Source organism: Dermacentor andersoni, chromosome 3 (genome assembly GCF_023375885.2).
Source record: "Dermacentor andersoni chromosome 3, qqDerAnde1_hic_scaffold, whole genome shotgun sequence".
Lineage (NCBI taxonomy): Eukaryota > Metazoa > Arthropoda > Arachnida > Ixodida > Ixodidae > Dermacentor > Dermacentor andersoni.
The window spans coordinates 16,453,451-16,472,140 of record NC_092816.1 but is presented as its reverse complement, the minus strand read 5'-3'; the positions used below and the strand labels follow the sequence as shown (position 1 = coordinate 16,472,140).

The 18,690-nt window shown below is 50.2% G+C and overlaps 1 protein-coding gene across 5 annotated transcripts in view; it reads right to left on the bottom strand.

The window, feature by feature from the left end:
• The window catches only part of LOC126520346 (solute carrier family 2, facilitated glucose transporter member 1-like), a 92,049-nt gene that overhangs the window by 5,807 nt on the left and 67,552 nt on the right, over window positions 1–18,690 (bottom strand). For 2 of the 5 annotated variants that reach the window (XM_050169306.3, XM_050169317.2), the window contains exons 2-3: window positions 2,187–2,513; window positions 449–874 (exon numbers count right to left, since the gene is read on the bottom strand). In XM_050169306.3, coding sequence (XP_050025263.1) covers window positions 449–874; window positions 2,187–2,513 — 753 coding nt within the window. Of the gene's footprint in view, window positions 1–448; window positions 875–2,186; window positions 2,514–13,224; window positions 13,280–15,212; window positions 15,803–16,035; window positions 16,136–18,690 lie in introns of those variants that run through there. The other 3 variants (XM_050169320.3, XM_050169310.3, XM_055065575.2) reach the window with 3 other exon arrangements.

Sequence of the window (18,690 nt, the reverse complement as noted above, 5' to 3'; positions counted from 1 at the left end):
GTCGTGCCCCTTCTAACCATTTTGCGACAGTGCTATGACGGGTAATTCAAGGCCGGCATGCAGTGAAAAGACAAATGCAGGTGGTCCAAAGCCCGATGGTAAAGGTATCGTGGGCTATCCTGACGTACTCTGGAACACCCTTTGTACTGCACATTGTCTAAAAAAACAAATTGCACATATTACGCAGCGATTGCACATTGCACTCTGACGTCCTTACACAAAGTAAGTGTTCTAGTTTGCACTTCCTGTTGGCGTTTGAAATTATGCCGACTGAATGCGTCAGGCGACGCCATCTCATCTCTGTGATCGCCTGCTAAGGCTAATCGTGTGCAGAACGGAGGATAAGCGCTGAAGAAGATGGGCGCGTGACAGTATGCGAAATGCCTGTCGCTCTGAGAGCGAGTACGAAGAGGGAAATAAATCTTGCGAAACTGCGGCAACAACTTACCCTGGAGACCATCTTGATAGCTTCGAACTCGGCACGCATCTCATCCATCTCATCGTGCACCTCGATAGTGCCCCGTAGCCAGGTGAGCGCCTGTTGGGCGGCCACATCTCGGCCCTGGTTGATGAGAATGTACTTGGGCGACTCAGGACAGAGCGGCAGCGTGGCCAGCATAAACACGCTGGGCACAATGGTGATGGCAAACAGCGCGGGCCACCTGTCTGCTGTGCCCAGCGCCGAGGGCAGACCCAGTATCTGACTGGCCAGGATAGAGATGGTCACCACCAGCTGGTAGATGGTGCCCACAGCACCGCGAAGGTGCAATGGCGAGATTTCCGTTAGGTACATGGGTGCCAGGCCCGCGTTCAGGCCCGAACTAAAGCCCACGAAGAACCGGCCCAGGATTAGCATCTCGTACGAGCGGGCAGACTACGGCATGGAAAAAGAACAAAACAAGCACGTTGGTTACAACACGATACTATGGCGCTTACTTATGCGGTCACTTCTATGGATACGCTGCCGTGTTTCGTAATATAAGTGCACTTTGCACTCACATTAAACAACCAATTACCTTTTGACGATATCATCTGTACGTCCTTAGATAGAGCAGTAACATTTATGTGTATGTTCTGCTGCGCACACTGCACTACATGCGACTTCGTGCCGCTAACACACTACGTTCGTTGGCACGCGCGCTCACACTGGTGCCGAAGAAATCGACCGAGTACACCGACACCCGATTATGGAGCTTGGGATCTGCATCTGCAGCCTACTTTCCAAACGGAATAACACGACCTCAAGAAAAACTTCCGTGCTCCCGAAAAGTTGGCGTGGAATGCACCAGTGCATATTTATTTCGCATGGAGAGACGAAAGCACAGCGTGTGAGGTCTGTGACGGCAACAGCCAGGCTGGGGAATCGCTTCTTTGGCGAAATAATCGTGGGTCAATGGTCTAGGGCGTCATTAGCACAGAAAGCTTAAATGAGTTGTTGCGTTCCTTGAGGACATGTGGACTATATCTGACAGGCTTCAAGAGCTGTCCTCGCAGATTCGCGCATATCTGCTTTTATATCTTATCCTTCCTTTCGATTCCTAGTCTTTGCGCCAGAGTAAAGTAGCCAGCCTATCCTTACACAGGCTAATCTCCCTCTCTTTTCCTCGGTATTACTCTCTATCTCTACCTATCTCTCTCTGGCGCAAACAAAACAGTGTGGCAGACAAGCTCACTTAATATAATCTGTGTGCACTCTCAGATTTTGACTACACATACAATAAATTAAACAGAGAAATTCAATCAGAATGTTTGGTTTACCAACACTTACACCGGTGCAACAACACTGCGCTGTATTGCTGACACTGGTATCAGACTGGTAAAAACTATCACAGAAATCAATCGCCAATTAAATTTTTATGGTCAGACGCTGTCACTAAGACGGCACGCTTAGCACACAGCATTACGTCTTTGCCAGCAAGTCAATCAATGGTGATTATCTTATTTTGTTGTAGCGTGTGAGATCTACCTTTCTGTTGTCCTTGTTAAGCTTGCGCTACAACAAAATAAGATATGTCGTACCAACAAGCCCCTATAGCTATCCTCATGGTGATTAACTCGCTTCCGCCAACACAGTGAGCCAAACGAGGCTTTTCATAACTTCGACCACGGCATAGTTAAACGATAACTGAGACAGTCCGCGCGACAGCAGCGAAAGCTGTGTTCGGGGAACACCTGGGTGAGCTCACCTTAGACGCCCCCATGAGTATGGAAGCGAGCAAGACGCTGATGTTGTTGAGGAGCAGGCCTCCTCTGCGGCCGAAGCGCTCGGCGACGAAGGCAGTGAGCAGGCCGCCCATCATGCCTCCGACGCAGAAGATGGCCACGAAGATGCTGAAGATGAACTTGACTGTACCCTCGCCGGGATCCTCTTCAAAGCGATGCTTGTACGTGTCTTCGATGAAGTCCTCAACCAGCTTCTGCGGAGCGTTGACCACGCCCGTGTTGTAGCCATGTTGAAAGGCAGAGCCCAAAGCCGCCGCCGCTATAGCGAACACCAGGTGCCGCGTTAGGCCCTGCGCATGAGAATAGACACGCTCATGATTCGTTTGGAAACGCAAATACTCCAGGTTAGAGAACAGCGCGAAATCTCAATGCACCGCTTGTTAATTCCTGCCCAGCAGAAATGAACAAAGGTTTGACTGGTTGGTCTATATTGCAGTGATTAAGAAAACAGCACGTAAGAGGCAATGGTGCGGAGGCACAAGTAATGGCAAAGATAAACGCTGATTATTGCTGTATTGGAATACGTCCATTTAACAACACTGCAGTAAATGTATGACCACAACTGATCAGGTTGTACATAGCGCTTGCCTTTGCAGTCTTGCGTCCATGTGCGATACTCTGTGGCTCATTTCGGGTATGGGACTCTCAATGGTACTTAATTTATTCGACTGTATTTTTCTGCTAATGTGTTGATGAAGTACCGCCGTAGCATTTAAAGAAGGGACAATGTTACTCGCACAAAAGTTGGCAAGGAGTACCTAGGAAGAGATGCTACAATACCGACAACCGGTATCGCTTCTATATAAAAAAAAACGATCTGGAGTGCGATGTTGCCCGCATAATGGCGCGCTGACCCTCAATTAGAATCCAGATAATAACTAGATCAACAAGCAATTTTCGATTTTTACAAGTAAGCGTTTTCTTCAACAGGGGCTGGTCACTATAGTCCCGTAGTCGAGTGAATGCAGTTGCCCTTGCTGGCAGGCTGGCCAAACAGCACAGTAACGAACGAGCAACCGCTGTGCTTCACATCTCATCACATCTATATCAAGCTTTTCAGATATTTCAAATGTCTGGTTATGATATTTCCATTGGGATGTGCTGGTGTACTGCGCTCAAGCTACTTCAAGCCTAGCCTGTGACAAAAACACCGCTGCAGCCGCTCGTAATTAGGACTACTGAATGCTGTTCGTCATATTATCTGGCATTCATGTAAGGTTGAAGAACAGGTGACCTGGTCTGGGCACTGAACCTCGTAACAACAACAGCTCCTGGCCAGATGCTTATAAAACGTGCACTGGGTCTGTTTTGTGCATCATCCCCGCTCGCCGTCGGCACCACGCGAACCCGTGTTGCTTTCCTTATCGTAATCCCCATGCACGCGTTGCTACTGGCGACAACCTGACTGCATCATGCCGAAAGCGCCATTTTAGGTGCGGCGACTGCTATTCAGACATGAAGCTCTAACTAATTAATTGCTTCTCATATCTAAATTTGTGCTTTTCAAGCGTGGCTATCCAATTTTGAAGGCCGCTTTGGTAAACGAAAGAACACTCGATATATTGCGTGCATTTGTATGGAGGTATTATAATGCCACTGTAGGAGGTTTATATGCGTAAAACACAAGCAGTCAGTGTTTGGTGAGCTGTGAAGAACCTTCTTTCGCACTGCAGGGTCTGCCCGGTTAATTTCTCTCGACTTTCGTTTCGATGTCCCAAACAGTTGACGCCCGTATTCAACAGCACTGTGGAACGAAAGAGCGCCTGCCGTAGCAGCCAGTACAGGGGTTTGCCCCCGCGTCCCGGTCGTCCTCCACGAGCGGTGGGCTGTGCCAGACGGGTACAGCCCCCCCCCCCCCCCCCCCCTCACACGTCGTAACCGCAGCATCACAAACGACGCGGGTCGATTTCGTAGCGACGGGAACCTGCCAAGGACATCGATCGGTGCAGAAATGGCGCACTCACTTGGCGGTAGCTGCACCACACATGCTGTCTGTATAGCAAGCAGCACGGTTTTGTCCCTCGCCCACTAGGCACGTGGGCGAGGACGGAACAGCGCCGCGCTCAACCTCTACGTGCGCGCTCCGCTCCAAGTACACTTTGCGTGCAAGCGGTGCGCTGCGCGCAAGTCTACGTCGCGTGTGGTGCGGCTTTCGTCCAAAGCGGGCCTCGCTTGACCGGCGTGTGCAGCACGCGCAGCGCGACTTCGCCCTTCAAGAAGATCGCGTCCGCGCGCACGCATATCACCTAATTGGTAACTGACCGGCGGTTAAGAAGACGTCTTACGGGAAGGTATCTCAAACGACAAAATGTTAATGATGCAACAAAATTGACTGCTTGTTTAAGTTCCAATTATCCCCAAACCTAAACACGAGACGGAAAGAGACACCATGTTGGTGGAAAGATGTACCACGTGGCAGATCGCTGGGTAAAGACGATACAATAAAGTTGTTTGGCCGGCGAAAAGTGGGGAATGGTAAATATTTTCCGGAATGTTTAAGTGTCTGTTTCGGACGTTTGCACGATAAACACCCCGAACAACCATCCCTTTTCACGCTACTGCAAAGGGTCAAGCGCAGCGTTTCAGAAACTTATATGCCAAGACAGTGCCACAAATCGATTATACGTTCAGATGCAACGACATGAGCTTGCCCCATTCGGTGTCTCTTACAGATTTCATCATTCAAAGTTGCTGTATTGATTTTCTGCAACTGTGAATGATGAAATCTGTAAGAGACACGCTTTAATGAGGGATAAATAAATTTTTTCTTCATCATCATCATTCACAGATGTGCCTGGATTGCGTTGCAGTCTGCGCTGCTAGGGACGACCCTACTCGCCCGATCTGAGATTCGAGCGCCTCAGTTTGCACGAGTTACGTTGAATAATCAAATGCCGTTGCACAAGCCAGGCAATAAGAGCTTCCTGCATTTCTTGCGCAGCAGCCTTGATCTCCAGTCACGGCTTAAAGAAGGCCGTCGCGTAGCTCAACGGAAAACTACCACGGGTGCACATTCGCTGTGCTCGCCGTTTGTTTGTTACTGTAATTTGGCACGCGTAACAGTGCACAACGTCATCATTCATTCGTCCTATTTGCGTAACTCCTCCAGCAAAGTGCAGTAGCCGACCAGGGTAAGGTGGCTCGATCGCAGCGACCTCCGTGCCCCTCTCTATGAATTAATCTCCCTCTCCTTAACATTTTACCGGCAACGCTCTTCCAGACCTTGCTGTGCCTTATCAGAGGCCGAAATAAAACACGAAGAATTTCGAGAAGCAATAATGGTGCCTCGCGTATCTACGTCCACTCGGTTTATTTCGTACGAGCGAAGGAGCATAGACATACAATCACGGTCGGTCACTCCTTCGCTCGTACGAAATAAAATAGCCCAAGTGTGTCGGTAAGGTTGCAGAGCATGCCCTCCTCAACCGGCTCAAGGTGCGCATCGAGGCCAATGACATGTACACCCACAATATCATTGGTTTCAGAGCCGGCCTCTCGACACAGGACGCCATGAAGCTGATAAAGCATCAGATCATCGACAGGAGCACGGGAGATACCAGAGCCATCCTTGGATTAGACCTGCAGAAGGCATTCGACAATATCTCACACGAATTCATTCTCCAGTCTATCGCCGGCCTCGGGCTCGGGAAGAGGGCCTACGACTTCGTCCCATCCTTCCTTAGCCAGAGAACTGCCAAGCTCAAGATCGAAGGATACCTCTCGCAAGAGATCACCCTCGGTTCACGCGGCACGCCTCAGGGCTCAGTCATCTAGCCAACATTATTTAACATGGCAATGATCGGGATTTCTAAGGAGCTCGCGAAGATTCAAGGAATCAACCATACCATCTACGCACATGACATCACCATCTGGTACGTCGGCGGGAGCGACGGCCAAGTTGAAGCCGCAATGCAGAGCGCCATCGATGCGACCGAGTGCTTCCTCCGGCCCACTGGGATCAGATGTTCTCCATCGAAATCTGAGCTACTTCTCTACAAGAAAAGACCCAGAGGCGGCGGCCATTGTGATTGGAAACCGGCGTCCGAAAGCGATATACGGCTTTTCACTGGTTACTGGTCCCCGGTGCCCAGAGTGGACTCGCTCCAAATATTGGGGATGTATATCGAGTCTTAACGGTGCCAATGGAACCGCATTCAGAAAGATCACCGCCAAGACGGAGAGTGCTCTCGGCCTCATTCGGAGGATCGCCAACAGGCACCGGGGAAACAAGGAAGACAATCTCATCCGCATTATACATGCTTTTGTTCTCTGCCACCTTTCATACTCGGCGGTCATGCATAATTGGCATGTTGCAGAGAGGAACAAGCTCAATTCACTCATCAGAAAGGTCTTTAAGCTCGCCCTCGGCTTACCTGCAAGCACCCACACCGAAAACCTATTGAAGCTCGTAGTCCACAACACGCTCGAAGAAATTATCGAGGCACAAGAGCACTCACAGCTGCTCAGGCTATCCGGCACCCCGATGGGCCGCAAGATACTCGACGAGATGGGCCTCAATCCTGTCGACCAGTGCCCCGACGCCGTGCGGATTCCCAGCGACATCAGGTCGCAACTGCACATCGCGCCCCTTCCCCGCAATATGCACCCCGCAAACAACGTCGGCAGACGTCGGGCCAGGGGTACAGCTCTACTCGAGCATGTCCGCAATAACCACATTGAGGCAAGCTTCGTGGATGCCGCGGCATATGTCCAACAAGAGGCATTCGCCGTCTCCATCGTGGACTCCAATTCAAGGCTCACTTGCTGCACTACGGTACGCACTTCGAGGCCCGTGGTAGCCGAACAGGTTGCAATCGCGCTGGTTGTGCTCGATGGTCGCAGAGAGGAAATATATAGTGATCCCAAGGCAGTCATTAAGGCCTACCAAACCGGTATGGTCTCCCCCCAGGCCCTCCGCATTCTCCAAAGCGTCAGAAGTATCTCTCCGCATTCTCTCATTTGGTTCCCCGCTCACTTGTGGTCGATTGAGGGTTCTCCCTCTAACCCTAACGAGGGCGCGCACGAGGCCGCGCGAGGAACCATTGCTCATGTTTAATGAAATCACCACACACTACTATCTGTCAAGACGGGTATTCCCCCTCCCGCACCCCGCCTTATGCAGGGCGCCGGCGGTTACCCTTCGAATTTTACAAGCCCGTGCATATCCTAACCTTGCGGTTCTTCATGCCATATACCCTGAAAGATATCCCAGTGCGGACTGACCTGCCTGTGGACTAAGGGCAACATTGGACCATGTGTTGTGGGAGTGTGAAGCCATCGGCTCCTCCTTCAGCGAGGATAGGTGGGCTGCGCTCTTGGGCCGCCCCGAACTCAACGACCAAACTCTGGCCGTCCAGAGTGCCCGCGACCGGGCCATCAAGCTCGGCTTGGCGGTCCCTACGTGGGACTAGCCGGGTGGCGCGGGGTCTCCCCTGCGTCTTCTCTGGACCGAAATAAAGTTACTTCACTCACTCACTCACCCCAAGTGGGCTTTCTTTATCTCTGTTTTGTTGTCACTTTACCTCCCCCTCCCCTCTTTCCCCAGAATAGGGTAGCAAACCGGATCTTCTCCTCTGGTTAACCTCCCTGCCTTTCCCCTTTCCTATGTCTCTTTCTCTCGTACGAGCGAATGCCTGCGTTCCAACTGCGCCTCGGTAACCGCTATAAAGAAATAATTGCGTAATAGGACAACAAAGGGAAAACGTCGGCGATAGCGAGTTTCGAACCTACGACCCCGCACTCAGAAGCCGAGTGCCTTGCCCACCGGGCTAAACCAGCGCCTCCTAGGTAGTAGGCCTGTGCACTCTGCTTCATGACGTCATGCTAGTTGAACCGAAATTTCCACTACTAAACCCGGCCTGGCGAAAGCGGTGACGTGCAATTCACCGCGGCTTACTTGAACGCGTCGCTATTAAATTTTATGGCAGTTGGCCAAAGGTAGCATGGCGACGCGGATCTAAGTGCACCGGCCCTGTGCTCTCTAGGAGGCGCTGCTGTACGCCAAGCGTCTCAACGCGCTCGTTTGCCCGCGAAGAGTTCACAACTCGAAGGACCGCTCAGCGGCGTATTGGCGTCGAGGAGTTACGGAGTCGCCATCTAACGGAAGCGCCTCGCTGGCGTAATATGAGGGATCACGCGGCGCGCCCCTCATAGGTTTTGCTGTCAGCGCTCACTGAAAACACCGCGCGTGAGCTCTCCCGGACATTTCTGTAAGTACTTTCGAAACGAGAGAAGTTTTTTACTGTCTAAATAATAATCTTGGGTAAACTGAAAGCACAGAATCGTTTACAGGCGCAATCTCTTTACCGAATACGTACAGTGAACGCCACTGAGCGCGGTCGCCGCGATGGAGTCTCCCGAACCGGCTTCTTAATATGCGTGAAAGGTAGGTAAACGCTGAGAGCAAACTATGTGAAATATGTTCTTATACTGTTTGTATAACTAAATGGGGCGTAATAGAATGAAGCCTCAATGCAGCAATCGCACAGATTCGCAGCGACCGACTGCGCATCTGCATGCTTGTCCGCGCACTGTTTCGCTTTAGCCGCGTGCGCGTTCTCGCACCGTGCCATCAGCTTTAGGCCGCAGTATGAGCATTTGACAGTATACAAGCAACCATTGTTGCGTGGGCGCTATCAGAGCTGTTCAAAAATAATTTCATTGTAGAGACTTCGACGCCTACGGGGACTGTGATATGCCGTAGCAACAATTCGATCTTTCTGTTTCTTCTAAATTCTTGGACGTTTCAATATTATTTCTCGAGTTGCGTCGCAGGGTATCTCTATAGGTGTTCTCAGCGTGCGATTTCCCGCTGCTTCTTTTTTGTTATCCAGTGCATTAATTCATAACACAAACATGACCATATGCCATATTTTTTTTTAATGTGCTTCTTACCGCTCCCTTTCCACTCCAGTGAACTGCCAGTATCTATAGCATTGACAAGTTCATAGACCAAACCGTCATGACATTAGTCGCGCAGCGGACTCGGGCGAGCGTCTCAGTGCTCGTTTTGCGAACATCGCAAACACGGCGCCGTAGCACAAATCTTCCTCGCGTCTGTGTTTGCTGCATACCCGAGTAGTAGCCGATGACTGTTTGCCGGTTTTATGTTTCGCGAGCCAGGCTTCACGCAGCTTCTTGTCCTGCGGCTACGTGTGAATAAGGCTGACACCGGGCTCCGTTGCGTACGTCCGGCACTGCGGCACCGAGCAGTAGCCTACTATGTTGCGCGCCTTCAAAGGCAGCCACTACCTATTGTAGTGCTTTCAAGCGTTGTAAAGGAGACACTCGACGCGGGAAAATCTCGCCACTAAATGAGGACTGCAGCGTACAAGGGAATTTAAACTCGTTTTCAGCTCGCTTCGGCGCTCCCGAAGTAGCCGACGCGGCCGCTATGTCCACGTGATCCCTAATATCACGTCACGCCGACGGTGGCGCCAGCTTTTCCAATGGTGGAACTCGATGCCAATACACAACTCATAAGAAGCGCTTAGGTGTTCTCGGATTTTTCGCGTTTGGCGCAGCGCGTTACAAAAATTTTTCAGTATGAAGCAGCTTGTCCGCAACAGGGTACTTCTGTTTCTTTTGTGTTCTCGTGCAGAACTTAACCTGACATTGTTCGTGCAATATTCTCTGCTTTCTGCAAACGAGGTGCCTTTCTAAGTTTCTCGTTGAGTCTAAACTGTCTAAACTGGCAGTCGAAGTGGGCCAAAGCCTATGGCAAAAACGTAGATGCCAGTCAGCGGTTAGTGGCAGTCAGTGAGCGGCCTTTACTTCTTTGCGATAGGGAGCGTACGCATGGCTTCAGTTAGACGTGACCTCATCTGTGTGACGCTAGCTGATGGCATCTCCTGCAGTGAGCGCGTCACATACAGGCTTGGCGAAACCGCGCACTTCGCAACACTGTATTTGCTCCAAAGACAACCCTCGCCTCCTTCTACATCACATCCCCGATACGTCGCGGAAGACGTAGGGAGGGGGAGTCCGCAAGACGACGAGACTGCGCGAAACCAGTTTTGCCGACGCTGTACACTGCGCAGTCGCGCAAATTTGCACAGCTTTTGAAGAGTGAGCGACCGACGTCTGCACCGCGGAAAGTTTTCGGGGGTGTGCACCGTGGCGACCGGTTCTCGCGCGCTCCCAGGGCGACGAGCGCGCCAGCCCAACTGCGTGCCGAAACTCGGCGGCCGCCACACAACCACGCCGCTTGGCGGTGCGCTCTCGTATAGACCAGGGAAGGGGGAAGCCTCCGACTTCAACGTAACAGAGGTGTGCGAATATTCAAGAAAGCTAAAATAGCCAATCGAATACCGCGTCATTAGGTTCACTGCCCTCAAATCAAATATCTGCTATTTGTTTGTGCCATCAAAGTTGGGATTTCTATTCGAAAGCTTTTTTTAACTTTTTGTTTAAGATGGATACGAGAGGGAACCGTATTCAGAACAAACAGGCGTTATCATTGTGACGAATCACGCAATGGTGGGCCAGAAGTACAAAGACCAGCCAGCGCAATTAGAAGACTATCCGAAACGCTTGCGTCGCGTCTGGAAATAACTATATGATTGTTCAGAACGCATCTGTACTCTACGATTGGGTGTAATCCCTATTTGATTGCGTATCGTAATTACTCCACTCGCATTCGATTAAGCGCAAGCTTGCCGTGCTGTGCGCTTCGTGAATGCGCAGTGCCACTAATAAAAGTGTAATGTAGTCGTGGTGCCAAGGACCAGCACATTCATGACGATTATAAGGGCTGTTGTGGTGTTGAAGCAAAATTAGCTCGAGCCTCTGCAAAATGAATGAACCTTTTAAATATTAGTGCTATCATTTCGCAGTCTCTGCTGATGTATCCAATTCACGTCGCACCACGCTCGCATGCTGTACACGTAATTTGAGGTTCAAGATGTGGTCGTAGCCGCCACAGTTATTCCAGCGCGTGACATATCCATGTGCGTGCAGGCAAGCACGAATGCTAGACTATTTTCTTTATTCCAGTTTTACGCCCATTACATATATACTCTACGACTACGGTTGAAGGGGCTGTTGCCGTGTGCGGAGTAATATTGCTGCCTACAGGCCTGCTACGAATTGCATAAAAGCAAACGAAAGTCTAGAGTAGGTAAAAAATTCACAAAAACCAGGAATAGGCGCTGATTTGAAAGTGGTATGACTCAGTAACGTTCGCGTATGCCTTAGGTCTCTCTCGTTTTTCTTTTGTACTTGCCTGCGTTCTTTTTTTTTTTTTTTTTGAACACAGGGTCACAAAAGCTGCGGGTAAGGCTGTCGGCGCGACGGCTGCCATTCGAGCGGAAATGTGAAAACTATAGCTACACAGCTTGTTTTCAGCGAAGCGTTGCGTTATCACTACCTCGAACAGCAGACGGCCTCGATTTTGTGCGCGAAGGCTTACCCGCAGTGCGCCAGGCAGTGCCCGGTGCCGGATTTCCCCGTCGACAACTGCATGCTTTCTACTGCGTGAATTCGTCTCGGCCGATGATAAAAGCCGCCGTCGAGCCAGCACAACGGCCCTTTATACAGTCTCAGAACTACACGTTTCACCACGTAAGAGCCATAAGAACTCCGATACCCGATCCTGCCACTTTATTGCGCGTAAAGGTACGTGAACGAATTTCTTGCTGTATCGATAACGGTAGTACAACTTAAAACCGGTATACGCAGGTCCTTCAGAGCACACCAATGTGACAACATGGACCTTCCCGATGCAAACGCCTACGTGCCAAGTTTTCTGCGCCCTCTAGGCGTGAAGCACGTCTCCTTCCCACGCAGCTACACCACAAGATGCTGTACAAGGGCAAGAACACCAGCTGCTTATCGAAGCTTGGCGATAAAAAAGAAACGCGAACGGCAGCAACTAGTTGCGGAGTCATGCTAAAGATAGAAGGACGCTGCGTCTAGCGTAAGCATATCGTACGCCGTGAAGGCAGTGTACATACAGCGATTGTCGCTTCGCTGGGCTATCTTGCGCTAGGCATGGAGATAGGCGCCCGTTTCGCCTCCCTCATCTGCAAGCGAGGGAGGTGACGCAACGGAGAATCAGTGGCGCTCAGGAGGTGGCACGGAACTTTAATCGCGTTAACAAACCTTTTTGGCGCCCTCCGGTAGGGAATGCACAAAAATTAGGAGATGCCTTATATTTCGAACAAAAGGCGCGTGCCTGCATGAGCGCTTGTTCTTGCCATATGCGTCCAGCCAGGCCCAGTTCAAGGCCACGCTCGTGTACAGGAGCGCATGCGCTGTCGCATTACATTGTCCGGTGCCCAGTCATGTGAAAGGACACATCTGTATCAAAATGACCGTCAAATTTTGCTGCTGCGAAACCACAACATAAATAAGCTACTCAAAACTGATTACGCCTCTCTCTAGGCTGTACGTTACAGCGCTTCTGTCCGCTCAAGTTTCACCACTGGTCGCCCATAGGGCAGTAAAGATGCCGACACTGTAGGACCTAGCATCACTGTTGTACATTTCGCAAGCAAGTGTACATCCACGGAGAGCAACCCCGTTCTCTTTCAAGAAGGTTACACACAGTACTCTACGAGTCGGCGCGACAGTCAAAACATCACGCTGCAAACATAACCAAGCTGACGAACGGCTGCTGCAGAAATCATGGCAGCCGTCTCTACACAATTACAAGAAACAACACTTGCACTACGCGGTCCGTGGGTTCAGAGATTACAAGACGCATTCTACAAGACATAGTTATCCATATATATATATATATATATATATATATATATATATATATATATATATATATATATATAGACGGAGGTACTAAGATAACCGGGTCGATAGCACCAGCTTCGAAATACGTGCCTCCAAAGTGGGTACGGCGAATATACAAGTGCTCTATACGCAGTATATCACAAGAAACCAACAAACACCGACACCGAGGACAACATAGGGGAAATCACTTGTGCTTAATAAATGAAATAAGGAAATGATAAATTAATGGAAATGAAAGTGGATGAAAAAACTCACGTTCTCGCGACGCCAGCGGCAGTAAGGATGTTCCACATCCGCCGCCAAGGTCTGTGAGTGGTCGCGCTGGCTAACACTCCCAGCGTTCTACTAGAAAACATGAATACCCAAGAAAGTGGATTGGGAAACGGCGCCGCGGCAGCTCAATTGGTAGAGCATCGCACACGAAATGCGAAGGTTGTGGGATTATTCCCCACTTGCGGTAAGTTGTTTTTTCGCCTACTTTCATTACAATTAATTTATCGTTTCTTTATTTCATTTATTAAGCACAAGTAATTTCCCCTGTGTTGTCCTTGATGTCAGTGTTTGTTGGCTTCTTATGGTATGACTAACAAAAATAAGGCCCCTCGGTTAACCCCCTTTCTTCTTGTCTATACGCAGTATAGTATGTCGTACAGGAGTGTTTATGAAAAGATGTAACAATACGTGGAATAGCAACGTGTCTGTCCGCAGATTTTCGGAACCTGGAAACCTTGAAATTGGTGCTTTTCTTGGAACAACTATAGAGTATAAACATGCCTTCAGCAGTGATTCATTTCAGAGAAATAGAGAGATGAAGAGGAAAGGCAGGGAGGTTACCGTGATATTAGCATCCGGTTTGCTACGCTACACTGGGGTTGGGAGATAGGGATTAGAAGAACAGAGAAGAAAGGGTTTAAAAAATGCACACAGAGAGACACTCACGAAGGGAGTTCCAGTTAGAGACGGATTGATTTCAAGTTCGCAAATGGCCTGCCCTACTTAATATCCCACATATGACTTGCAATTCTCAACGCGTTATTTGTCAAATTCTAGTTATTTAATTACTTACTGCCACAATATATAGCATCTGCTCTGGGAAATTATGCGTGGGTAAAAAGAAATCTCTCTGCGTTTTCAACCTTGACTGAAACACAAGGTGCGCATCATTCACCGTTACCCCTCCGGAACAGGAACGCTGTGCTGACGACCGCAATATATCGGCCTCATTTCTGACCACTGCAGCTGCACAACCGCAGAAAAGAAAAACAAAAATCAACCGTCCTTTGATTTGATGTACACGTAAACGAGTTTAACTGCATAGCTACCAACAAAGTTTAAGCTTGTCTACCAGACTATGGCACCGGTTCTTTGCATATTATTCCGGCAGGTTGGTTACATGTCGAATTCAAATTTTCCTTTGATTGGCCTCTTCGTGCAAGCATGCCCTCTAGGTAACAAACAAATGCCACCTTTTTGAACTAGCAATGGTTGCGATGGTACGGCGCCATCGGCCGTCGTGCCACCCAGCGTCGATTCAGTACCGTGTAATTGTAAGTGCCTCAACTTCAGGGATTTTTTTTTTTTTTAGTTTTTCGCAAAAGCACATTAATTTACAGCTGCCTTAGTTTACAATATGGTTTTGTATACCACTGCTAAACAGCCCAAATATTAGAAACAGGCAAGCACAACGACGGGTGGTCACATATAATAGCCGTCGTTATAGCCATACGAATAAGAAAAGGGCCCGGGCGCAACCATGGCCAAGACGAATCCACAGCCCTCCTCTGCGCCCTTTCGACAGCGCATTCGCTGGCTTCGACGAAGGCACGATAACTGGCACGGTCACGAAGCACTAGCGTCACACGCAGCTCTTCGCCGTTCAAACAGCTTCCTTATTTCATTGCTTTTATGTAGCTGATGCGTACTTCCTATCAATTAATTTTGCAACGTCCATCATTTAATAAAGGTTATAACAGAACTTGGTGTGGCGTTTACAGCGGTCAAACAGAGTAAATGCAGTGTCACTGCTTTCCAACAATAGACAAGCCCGTCAGCAAGAGCACATTTCAGGCCTTCGTTTGCAATGTGGCATGCGTGCGACGGAAGTCGCGCGAACTCGTGAAGTTACTCGGATGAATGACATAAATGACCAGCGCGACTAACCAACAGACCGGTACTCGTTCTCACTGATAACGCACATATTTTACGGCAAAGGTTGAGCGTATATGAAAAAAGTTTTGACTCACAGCTCGAACTCGAGTTCTTTGCCACACCGGTATGAGGCTGGCCGCGTCGAGTGCCGCGTTATCGAGCCGGACCATGGCCGAATCGGCGTCAGTGCCACAGAGACCACTGGAGTCGGGCACGCGTCGGCGGACAACGCGTGCGGCCACGCAGCCTCGACGAAGCGGTGACGGCGGCGGCCGAGTGTCGACTAGCTCGCTCGCACGACACCCAACAACCCGACACCGTTAACCTGATGCGTGGCCGACGCAACAGCACAGACGCAGAGGGAAAGAACAAAGCGACGATCAGTCGAGAACGGCGGTGAGCAGCTCCCGCGGAGAAGATGAGCCTTCCGTTTCACCGACGCGCTCCACCAACTTTAGCAGGCGGCACAGCTTTGCGCGAAGCCGGCGTCACCTCCGCTCCTAGGCGGCGAAAGAGGAAAGGCCCTCGGCGTGTGCACCACCGCAACCGTCCTCACGTACTCCGGCGGCCACGTCCGAACCCGTTGGCCTCGCGGCTACATACCAGTGGAGTGGCGACAGCGACCAGTGAAATCTGATAAATAATTAAAAAGAAAGCACTACTCTCTCTGGACGCGAATAGACTTGCCGGCTAGACAACATTGGGCTTGCGATGCGATTACTGTGCTACCGCAGTTGCGTCGGCTCAAGGGTGAGCAAGTTCGTGCCCGCGTCACGTCACGCATTTAGATGGATCTGCCGCGCCTCCTGGCGCATTACAGGTGTGCATGTCCGAACATCTCGCCGGGAAAGGAATATCTTACGCGACGCGCCTACACATACGGGGGAGGGGGGGAAGTGAAGAGGAGAGCGGACTCACGGGTCTTCGGATGTAGGGCATGGGCGGAAGACTCCGGCGGCCGTGGAAGAAGCAGCAAGAGCAGACGACCGGACGTGCGTGGAGCCGAGCGGGAATGTCGACCGGCTGACAGGCAACATGAACCGGGAGGTGTGCGGCGCGCGGAGTCCCCCCATTGGCTGGCGAGTACACACATTGGTACACGTCACAGCCGTGCCCCCGGCGCCACGTTTTATTCTTAGCGTGGCGTGGACCGCGCTCGCACGCGCCAACATCGGCACTGCAAGACGCGCTTTCCTGTTTTGCAAGATCGTACGCTCGCCCAACATGAAACCGGCTGCTGCGGCGGCGGCGCGGAGCGGCGATAGCGCATGGCTCTCACTCGCCCCGGTCTGCGTGCGCGCGCGCGCGTGCGACCGAGTTTCCGCTCGGCACGCAATTCGGGGAGCGTCTCGCGAACGCCGACGCGTGCGCTGTTTTTTGAAGAAACCAACGCAATCTCGCCGGCCTTTACGTCACTCATGGTCGACGCGAACGCAACCGCGTGCGCGGCGTCTCCTTGATATAATGACACCCGCTTACAGCGAACTTGCCTACAGGGAATTATGACCTGCCTGGAAACCGCCAAGACTATATAATCGCCCCTGAAAGCCCTTATACTAACATCGAATGTTGATGCATTATCGAACTTGGTGGGGGAACACATGCTGCCTCCACCAAGACAGTCTCGACAAACAAAGCGCCAAGCACGCGATTAGGCCATGTATACTTATGCAGTATATGGTATATCTCGGAGAAGGGCTTTCGTCATTTCCAGTTAATAACGCTACTTGGGCTTCGAAGTTGTTAGTACAAGTGAATAGTACTCGATGATGAACTTTTGCGCTGCAGAGAAGGAAATCAGCTTTGTTAACAGCACATCAACTGATTTTGTGAATTATTTATCTAAAATATTTTATTCACGTGAGACGCTACCTGCCTTCTGACTAAAGTAGTGGGAGCTGCGCACGAGAACACCAATAATAAACTTAGATTTCCATTAAGTAGGAACCGTGCTGCAGCTTGGATATGTTACCTCTTCAGCGCTCATTTGGCATTTCAATATTACGTTTACTCCACCAGGAAGAGATTTAAAAGAAGTTAACGATTGACAGCAATTCTTCATTGTGTTGCTTGGGATATATCAAACTGCTAGATGTGTCGAACGAAATATCCAGCAACAAGATAATGCCGGTCTGACCGAGGCACAAGGGGGCAGGAAAGATCAGAGCCGTGACGTCATGATAGTTGACAAACAGCGCGTCAGACAATGAGCACCCACGCTGATGGCGCTTTTATGTCTTTAACGCCGAAGATGACACAGCGAGTTATGAGAGACGCCGTATATGTGGAGGACTCCCGGTTGATGTTGACTACCTCGCGTTCTTGAAAGTGCACCTAAATCTAAAAAAAATACGAGCGCCTTTGCACTTCGCCTTCATTGAAATGCGGCCACCGTTGCCGGTATTCCCACCCGCGACCTCGTGCTCAGCAGCAGAACGCCATAGCCACAAAGTGATCGCGGCGGGTTTTCAATTTTCGTATATTCATGCTTCGCGGTTGAACAGATGGAAAAAAAAATGTAAAGGAATCACCAGACAGGAAAAGAACGACTGGACTTTACATGTTAGGGAAAAAAAGAAAAAAGAAATGAAGTGGATGTATAGCGAAAAGTGCAGGGCTGTCTTTGTCAATCACCTTCGGAGACGCTACGTCATATTTGTGTGACGTGCGTCCGGCGCAACAAGTCATTGGTGTGGCACGTATTCCGCTGGCTGATTATAAGTAAACAAAAATAAAAAATATGCTCCAAAATGGAACGATCCAGAATACAGCCCTTAGGGATGGCTTAGCTTTTCTACTCTGCATCTTTTGACGGCTCCTAATGCAGCCAACAAAATTGTCGTTGTTCGCTAGCATGACAGTACCGCTATATACAAGCGACAAAGCGTTGGGCGTTGAAAACAAACACATATGCTCTGTAATCCGTATCCATGGGCTTCGCTTTTCCGAGGGTATATTCTGAACAGTATGCTGCCTTCACAAGTCAAGTCGTGGCATAAACAAGAAACCTAATACCGGTGTCGTTCAGCTACACCTGACATCGAGCGTACGGGGGTAATGCTACCCCGTGCTACCTATGGAAACAAGTACAACGTCTTATGAGAAGGCTACGCATTCGGGCAGCTTTCAGCGCATGATTCGTGGCACTGAGCTGCATAGCGTCTTGCGCTTGTGCATCATCAGTGTCACTTCCGTGCCACGCCTATGCTCGTCGTGATGACATTGCTTCGCAGTACGATTCCTCTAACGACGCGTTAATGTTCGCACACCGGTTCCACCCACTGTTGCCAGGTGCAACGTTGCTGTGCACATGGGAGATACGTGAACTCTAGGAGGCGTTGCTGCCACTACGTGTACAGCAGACATCTTCGTGAAACGAGACACGCCTCAGGAGCAGCGGATTGAGACGCCCGCCTTCTACAGGTTTGACGAGAGCAACTATAGAGAGGCAAAAGACGCGGTGCGCAATTAGGCGAGCAACCGACACTGTTTGAGTTGCTGAGCCACGCAGTTAATGTCAAAAAACAAGCAGGCCATCTTATGCATGACTGAAGCATGACTGAAACATACACG